Below are 9,100 nucleotides of genomic sequence, written 5' to 3'. Positions count from 1 at the left end.
CCACTTAAGTCGATTAAACCGGACCTTCAGGGCGAGCAGAATGAGACTGACGAGAATTGCGAGTATTTGTTTACAGGACCTGCTCGTGGGACGCCCTCGTGACGCGTACTTCCCAGTTCCGGACGAAAGCGACAGACCACCAAGCCGCCAGGCAGCACCCGAGAGACCCGCACGGGTGAGACCCAAGCACCAAGGGTGTTTCTGTGTGATTTTGCTGTTGGGGCTTGTTGCCAGGGGGCAAGCCGGGGGGCTTGTTGCCAGGGGGCAAGCCAGCCCAGACCACTACCCCCATCAGCCCTTCAGGTGGGTCATGCGACACCTTAGTAGGGGCAAAGCGCTCAGACAAATCACCACACCGAACACCCCATCCTTCGTGCTCCGCATCACCGACCTGTTTCCAGGACAGCCAAAGGTACACCCCTATTCCCCACACGTCAAACACTCGTACCTATCCTACTGGTGCCCAGCTTCAAACCCTGGGAAAAGCTACTGCAATCACCCAGGGTGGGGATACTGTGGGCACTGGGGCTGCGAAACCATAGTTACAGATGCCAGACCATCGGGGCCTGGGTGGGATCCACAAGAGCCAGACAAATTCCTACAGTTCACCTAGGCACCCATCGGTTGCAAAATACCCCTCTTCTTTCACGGGAACTTCCATCGAAACCAACATAAAGTCCCTAGATTTCGGGCATGCACTGAGTACAACATGACGGTCTTGCAGCCAGATCACCCTAGCTGGGCCACAGGCAGAACGTGGACAGTGGTCCTTCAAGGGTCAAAAGAGAGGGCAAACGTGCAAATTATCAGGCTTCAACCGTCAGCACCCCGAGCAGTCGGACCCAACAAAGCGATTAAAAGCATGCCGAAAGGGAGAAACATAACCTACCCCAAAACCTTACCCACAGGGGTCAGCAAAGTCCTGACCGGTCAAGCGGAAACCTTTCAGATGAGCCGCTTAACCGAGTCAGACGCAGACCCAATCCTTCGCATGTTAGAAGCAACCTTTGTATCCCTGAACGAATCCAACCCTAACCTAACCGAATCCTGCTGGCTTTGTTACGATGTCAAACCCCCCTTTTTCGAAGGAGTCGCTCTAAACACTCCCTTCAGTTATTCCTCAGCCGACGCCCCTCACCAGTGCAGATGGGACACCCCTCGCAAGGGAATCACCCTGAGTCAAGTCACAGGCCGAGGCAGATGCTTTGGCAATGCAACCCTAGCTAGGCGGAAAGGCAACGTCTGCACCAAAATCGTCAAGCCTAACAGGAAAAACAATAAATGGGCAGTCCCAGCCGCATCTGGGATGTGGGTTTGCCAGCGATCCGGAGTGAGTCCTTGTGTGTTCCTTCCCAAATTCAATGACTCTAACGACTTCTGTGTCCAAGTTCTGATTGTTCCTAGGATCCTGTACCACTCAGACGAAGAAATGTACCATCTTCTTGAGGGACCCGGCCGGATCCACAAAAGAGAAATATTGACAGGCATAACTATCGCAATGCTGCTCGGTCTGGGAGCAGCCGGAACGGCCACAGGAGTCTCAGCCCTAGCGACCCAGCACCAAGGACTGTCACAGCTGCAGGCAACAATTGACGAGGACCTGCAAAGGATCGAGAAATCCATCTCCTTTCTAGAGAAGTCGGTCTCCTCACTCTCAGAAGTGGTCTTGCAGAACAGGCGAGGCCTAGACCTCCTGTTCATGCAGCAAGGGGGCCTGTGCGCCGCCTTGAAGGAGGAGTGCTGTTTCTACGCAGACCACACGGGAGTCGTGAGAGACTCCATGGCAGAACTCCGGAACCGACTGGCTCAGAGACAGAAAGACAGGGAGGCCCAACAGGGCTGGTACGAGTCCTGGTTCAATCAATCACCTTGGCTAACCACTCTAATTTCTGTCCTGATAGGTCCATTGGCGATGCTGTTTCTAACAGTCACCTTCGGACCATGCCTGCTGAACAAGCTGGTCTCGTTCGTTCAGACCCGCCTGGAACGGACCAACATCCTGTACTTAGGCCGACGACAATTGCTGTGAAATCAACCAGAGAATTCAACCAGGGAATTCAACCAGGGAACGACGTCAGTCACAAGCTCCTCCAAACTTGTCTGACAAAAGCTTAACTCAGGACTCCCAAGACCCTTTTCCCTTGTCAAGCTACAACCTTATACCTCATTTAAGTACCTATGTGCATGACTACCACATTCATTTGTGAAAAGGGGGGGGGAGATGTGGTAGACAGGGAAAGGCGCTGCGGAAGATCTCGCGATGTCACGGAAAGCCAGGACCCTCAGATCCCCTCAGATAAGACCATCTGCTTCCCATAGATAAGAAACTAACATAGGAATGTAGCCTCCCTTAACCAAATTCCAGTAACTTACCATCCCCTACCCAGTAACAGTACACCTCTTACTAACCATAGAAGGTAAAGACAGACCCATGCTGACGTAGAGACCCCTTAGACTATAAAAACCCAAGAGACGAGATAATAAACGCCTTTTGACCGTCCATCACATTGATGTCTGCGTGTGTCATTGGCCCGAGTGGCCCTGGTGAGTGGGCCACCGTGCTGTTCGTCTGAACCAGGTCGCCTGCCTTGCATCAGAAGGCAACATCCAGGACCCATAAATTAACCATAGCAGCTTGACAGATAACATGTGCTCCATTTACTAAAGTGATGTTAACTCTTAGCGTCTGGGTCATACACCCAACTTCTTGGCGTCCTGCTTCATTACTACTGAATGCTGTGTTCCTATATCTATTAGAAATGTAATTAATCATTGACAAGAACCAACTGGAATCTGGATGTGTGAGTCATTAGTATGTATTGATAGGGTTCCACTTGTTGCATTTCAGTTTCACTTGGCTTGTGCGTGGAATGCTTCTGTAAATCAGCCACCTGAATGGACTCTGCACAATACAAGGTGAATTCGTAGCTTGCTTAAGCATCACCTTTGCTGTTTCTTTTGGTTTTCATCTCTTCTCCTTTTCTTCCTGGAACTGTTTCTGCAATTGTTCATTTCTTAGTAACAGGGATAAATAAGGTTTCCTCTCTCAGGTCTTGTTTCTTTCTTCTATAATTTCCCTATTCAAATTCTAAAATAATTGTCTTTCCTTACACTCTGCTGAAGCAAGTAGAGTCTTAAGATGGTCTTTCTCAGTCATAAGTTTATCCACTTGGATTCTCAGCTTTTCTCCTGTCTCCATCTCAGAAGCCAGTGGTAACTTTGATACCTCATTTTCTGTGTAAGTCTTACTTTTGGTGAGCTTCCTTAAATGTTTGCAGCTGCCAGCCCCCAGCTCACTGAGGATGCCAAAAGTTATTTCTAAGACTCCAATTAACAACATTAGCCTGTGAGGCCATAGTAATGATAGGTCTCTCAGGAGTTCCAACACCCACATCAACATCTTTATCCTGCTTGTGGCAAAAGAGTGCAACTTTCCTTTTCCCCAAGTACTACATTCTCCAGAACAGCAGTGGATAATTTATCACTTCCTGAGAAATTCCTTTCTGCAAGCCTTTCACTCAAACTGCATTCCATCATGCACTGGGACCCTGCTGCCCCCTTTTGGGCAGTCTGCTTCCTTGGTGCAATTCCAATCTCCTGATTGTTTACTAATTGTTCTACTCCTGTTCTGTTTACTAATTGTTAAGTGAAACTAATCCTTCTGCCATAGCTAATTAGCCCTGAAGATCTCTTTCCCCACGATAAGGGTCTTTTCCCTTGTCTTTCTCTCTGTGGGGTTAACACTTGCTTCAAGTGATCCTGAAATTCTGCCGCAGTGTTTTATCACGTTCAGCAAAACTCTAACCATGGCAGCCACATACTTGGTTAACCAGTGATGTGGGTGAGGGCTGTCCTGGAACATCTGTCATTCATCAGTTGCAAAAACACTGCCTTCTGTACACTCTCTGTTCCATGATCTATGGTTGGGGTCTCAATCCTAAGCAAATCACTCCTCTCTAATGGATGCAACCTCCTGCTCAATAGGCGGCATTCCGAGTTAAAAAACACAGTTTTCTCTAGTCACTCACCATTAAAAACACTTCTGGCCTCCAGAAGCCTTGGGCCTCCACCTCAGACAAATTATTTAATTACCCTCTTCCAGAGGCACTCTCCAAACATATCCAGTTTCCGATTACTATGTAAGTGTGCTATACTTTTCCTGGAACTTTGCTTGGCTGCTGCGTACCACACTGTTTTAGTAACAGTGTGCAGACCCTGACTGTCATAGAAGGTTTCATCATTAATTTGGGGTTGTAATGTGATTTCTTCATTATCAGATGTACTGCTGCTTATAGGGTCCTTAGAGATGTCAAAGCAATTTTCTGTCCTGTCCACAATTTGCATTGTTACCTTTCTTTGAAAGTTCAGTAACAAAAATATTCCCCACCAAACTGTCTAGGGAAAAAAAGCACCAGACTGTCTAGGGAAAAAAAGAGGGTTGAGGAGACCCCAAAACTGGAGGTATCCCAAACCAGGTGGGTGGGGGCTAGGCTGGGATTTTAGGGGGGATATTTGGGGTCCCTGAGGTTTGGGGGGCTCAAAGGGTACCCCAAGGATGGCAGCGATGGGCAGTTTTAAGGGGACTTGGGGTCCCAGGGTAGGTTTTGGGTTCTGAGGCTCGGGAGGGGTCTCCAAGGCATGAGGAAGGGGGGGTTGGGGTCCCAGGGCAGGGTTGGGGTTGGGCGGGTCCGTTCTGGGGTCCCTCTCGTGCCCTCAGGCGCGGGCACAGGCGCTGCCGGTGCAGCGCCCCTGCAGGTCCCGCCCCTCCCCGCTCAGCAGCGCCCCGAGCGGCAGCAGCGGGAAAAGCAGCCGGGGACCGTCCAGAACCCTCGTGGCCCCGCCCCCCAAGTGTGGCCCTCCCCAAGCCCCGCCCCATAGCGGGGACCCCGTTGAAGCTCCGCCCATGGACGGGAGACCTCCAGAGCCCCACCCCCGCGGGGTACTAAGCCCCGCCCCCCACAGGAATCCCTACCCACGTTCAAGCCACCTCTAAGCGCCGCCCCTAAAGCCTTGACCTCCGCTCAAAAAGCAAATCCCTTAAGCACCAACCCCTTAGACGACCCCCCACCACCACTATACATGGAACCCCTTGGGCCCCAAGACCTTCCTGGCCCCCATTCCAGGTGCCCTCACCTAAAATGCTCAGAGGACCTCTCCCTGTGGGTTCTCCTGCCCTCCAGAGTTACCCCCTGTGGTGCCTTACCTCCAAATCCCTTCCAAACTCCCCAGCAACAGCACCTAGGGGTCACAAACATTTATTGGGGTACAGCAGAACTGGGAGGGTCTCCAGCAGGGTGGAGGTCCTGAGTAGGCTTCCCTGGGACTGGCATGCTGGTGATGGGGGTTCCAGGGGGATCATGGGCAGTGGTCCTCAATAATCTGAGAGGTGCTGGACTAAGGAAGGGGACCTCCACCCGGAGATGGGTCCCTGAAGGGGTTGTTGGGGATCCTGAGGTGGGGAAGTCTATGGGGTGGGTCCACGAGGGGGGGCTTGGGGGACCCTATGGGTGGGGGGGGGTCTCAGCATGATGGTCCCATAGGAGGTCCCAGTAAGATTATGGGTGTGAAATTATCAGGAGAGACTCCCCAGGGGGTCCTCATTCAGATGCCCCCCGCTTCGGGCCCTCGCAGGCGCCGGGCCAGCTGCAGATCCTTGGGGAACAGGGTGACTCGGCGGGCGTGCAGCGAGCACAGGTATGCGTCTTCCAACAGCCTCACCATGAAGGCCTCTGCTGCCTGTGAACCAAAACCTGAGGGAGGGTCCCCAAAGCTCCCCAGCATGCCCCAACCCCCACACCTTCCCCCGGGGTCAGAGACTCCCCCCAAACACACACCCAGGGGGCAGGGTCCCTCCAAACCCACCCATGGGTGACTGAAGCACCTTGTGCTTGCAAATGTGTTAGGGAGGGATCAAGACCCAAAGACCCATCCTCAATCCCCGACAGACCCTGGGAATAAGGGACCCCGCCCCACCCAGCACCCAGAGACCCTCTCAACATCCATAGAACCCTGTCCCAGAACCCATAGACCCTACCCCCAGCCAATGGAGACCCTCCTAGACTCCCCCTCAGCTCCCATCACATACACCCAACAAACCTCTCAGCCTCATCCAAGCATCCAAAGAGACCTTCTTGGACCTCCCCAGCCCCCAGAGACACCCCCAGCACCCAGAGATTCCCCCTGCAGCACCCACAGCCCCCCAGCCCCCATGGAAACCTTCTCAGTACCCATGAGATCCCCCTCAGCCCCTTCCCCACACCCCTAAGTCCCTGGATACCCCTGCAGGACCCATAGGGCCCCTCCAGCCCTCTGTGACCTCCCTCCATCACGCCTGGGCCCCCCGAGTTGCACCTCCTGCAGTGCCAGCAGGGCCATGCTCTGCCAGCGGTAATCGACGCCGCGGGTGAAGAGGAGGCAGAGCTCCCGCACCTGTGGCAGAGAGGGCACAGCGAGGGGGGCACATGGGGGCAGCAGGGTCACAGGGAGTGCGGGGACATCGGGACAACATGGAGGGGATATGGGGGCATTGGGGACATCCCGGGCTGGGGCCACCACCATGGTGACACCCTGGAGACGTGGAGACACTGCCCTGGGGACATCCCAGGGACCTGGGGACACCCTTGTTATCACCCTGGAGACACTTTGGGGATACCCCAGGGAGAGGAACACTGGGGACAGGAGCACCTGGGAATACACTGGGGAGTGGGGACATGGGAACATCACCACGGGGACACCCTGGGGTCTGCCAGGTGGGAGGCAGGGGGGAAGCACCACTCTGGGAACATCTTGGGAACACCTTCGGCCATGGGAACATGGGGACACCCCGATGGGACGGGGGGACAGTGCCAGCACAGCAGGAGGGGCACAGGGAACTCTCAATCCATGCAGCCTCTGAAGGTGGCAGGACACAAGGATGTCTGGAACCACAGAATGACATTGGAGGATATGCAAGGATGTTGGGGGAGGACAGGCTCACCATGTCACAAGGATGGAGAGGACAAGGACATGGGGAGGGATGGAACAGGGTTGAGGGGGGGGCCCTGGGGGAAAGGGATGGTCATGAAGAGTCCCAGGGGGTGATTTGGGGTTCTGGGGGGTAACTTGGTGGGTCTGTAGGGGGTTGGAAAATCGCAGTGGGTTTTTGGGATGGGATCCAGGGGGAGGTTGGAGGGTTCCAGGTTGGATTTCAGGGGTCCCAGGGTGGATTTGGGGTTGGATTTGAAGGGGTCCTCAGGATTGTTTGAAGGGTTTCAGTGGGTATTTGGGAGAGTCCAATGGGGAGCTGAAGGGTCCCAGGGTGGATTTGAAGGCTCTGGGGGAAGTTGCAGGGTCGAGAGGGTTGATCTGGGGTGTCCTGAGACGGATTTGGGGATCTCAAGAGAGGGGATCCAGAGTGGTTTGGAAGATCCCAGACAATGCTGGAGGTTCTGGGGTGAAATTGGGGGGGTCCTGGAGGGGTTTGGGGGTCCCACAGTAGATTTTGTGGGTATCTGAGATGATCTGTGTGGTCCCAGGGGAGTTTGGGAGTCCATGGGGGGTGCTGGGGAGGTTCTGGGGGGGAAATCGGGGTGTCTGGGGATTTTAGCGATGTGGGGGGTTCTCACCAGGCGGGCAAAGGGGCCGGGGCGCAGCAGCAGGCGGGTGCTTCTCTGGTACGTGCGGATCTCCTGCAATGCCCGCTGCCCTGGGCGGCGCCCTGTGGGGGCATCGGATAGGGGTCTGTGGGGGCTTTAGGGGATATATTTAGCCTGGAGGGCAGAGATGGGGGGATCTGAAGGAACATGGGGGGTATAGATCTATAGGGCCTGTCAGAACACAGGGGGCTATAGGGGATCTATAGGGGCCAGGGAGACAGGGGAAGGCTGTGGAGGTTATAAGGGATCTGTAAGGTCTGGGGGGACATTGTGGGTATAAAGGATCTATAGGGAGCTATAGTTATGGCCGACATAGAGGAGTTATAGGGGACAGGGAGTATGGGGGTAGAGGGGCTATAGGGGAGAGGGAATGTGAGGTGACTCTAGGAGGTGGAAGCATATAGGGGTATATAGGGCACAGGCTAGGGGCGGAGGAAAACAATAGAGGGAGTCCATAGGAGTGCTCTAGAGGGGGGCCTGAAAGGGGGCTCGATGTAGGAGGTCCATAAGGGGTGTCTATAAGGGAAGTCCCCCGCCCCTCACTCACTGCGTGCCCGCCGCGGGGGCGATGGGGGGGCTGGGGAACGCCCGCGCCGTCGGGGGGTGGGTTTGGGGCGGGGCATGGTGTTGCCGAGTCCACCGCAGGGTCAGGGCGAGTTCAGAAGGGGACCCAGCGGCTGGGGAAGGGAGAGTCAGGGTGAGCTCAGGTGTGCGGGGCCCCCACGCCGCTGCCGGGATCCGCCGCGCCGCGCCGTGCCGTTCAAATCTCCCGCCGCGCCGCTCGTGACGTCACTTCCCTCCGCGCGCCAATCGGGGCGCGCGACCGCCCGGTGCCGCGCCGGACTCCGCCCGCCGAGGGCTCATTAGCAGAACTCTGCATGGCCCCACCCCCAGGCACCCCGTGCCTCGGTGCTGCCCGGGTAGTCTCAGTTACCGTCCCCGTGCGGTGCCAGTACGGACTCTGTAATCGTCGTGTAATCGTCCTCTGTGATCCCAGTCACTCTCATGTGGTTCCCGTTGCTCTCGGTCATCTGCATGGTTCCATTTACTCCCAGAATGATCCCAGTATGATTCCAGTCCCCTGCAGTATGATTTTAGTGCTTTCCAGTCACTCCCACTGTGAGTCCAATATGATCACAACGACTCAGTATGATCCCTGTCACACCCCCAACAGTCCCAATGAATTCCTGTCACTACTAGAATGATCCCACTATGATCCCAGTCAATCCCAGTATGATACCAGTTGCCCCCAGTCAGTGTGGTTCCAGACACTCCCAGTATGAACCCAGCGTGGTTCCAGTTGTCCCCTCCTGTATGATCCTAGTTGCCCCAGTTATGGTCCCAGTACCCCCAACATGGTTCCAGCATCTTCCCTTTGCTCCCAGTGTGTCTTCAGTTGTCTCCCAACATGGTCTGAGTAGCTCCCTGTGCCTCCCAGTACCAAGTGGGGGTCAGTCAAGGATCAC

The 9,100-nt window shown here is 54.9% G+C and overlaps 1 protein-coding gene across 1 annotated transcript; it reads right to left on the bottom strand.

The window, feature by feature from the left end:
- Positions 1-5,601: 5,601 nt before the first annotated feature.
- On the bottom strand, positions 5,602-8,257 carry LOC128947430 (histone H3-like centromeric protein A). Its single transcript, XM_054291686.1, has 4 exons — positions 8,182-8,257; positions 7,605-7,696; positions 6,352-6,429; positions 5,602-5,736 (listed from the first exon to the last, which is right to left on the bottom strand). The coding sequence occupies exons 1-4, from the start codon at positions 8,255-8,257 to the stop codon at positions 5,602-5,604; spliced, it is 381 nt and encodes a 126-aa protein (XP_054147661.1).
- Between the last annotated feature and the right edge of the window lie 843 nt (positions 8,258-9,100).

The sequence above is a fragment of the Melozone crissalis genome, unplaced genomic scaffold (genome assembly GCF_028551555.1).
Source record: "Melozone crissalis strain CALT ecotype California unplaced genomic scaffold, PUWL_Pcris_2 ptg000105l_1, whole genome shotgun sequence".
NCBI lineage: Eukaryota > Metazoa > Chordata > Aves > Passeriformes > Passerellidae > Melozone > Melozone crissalis.
This window is presented reverse-complemented; position numbering and strand designations above follow the sequence as displayed.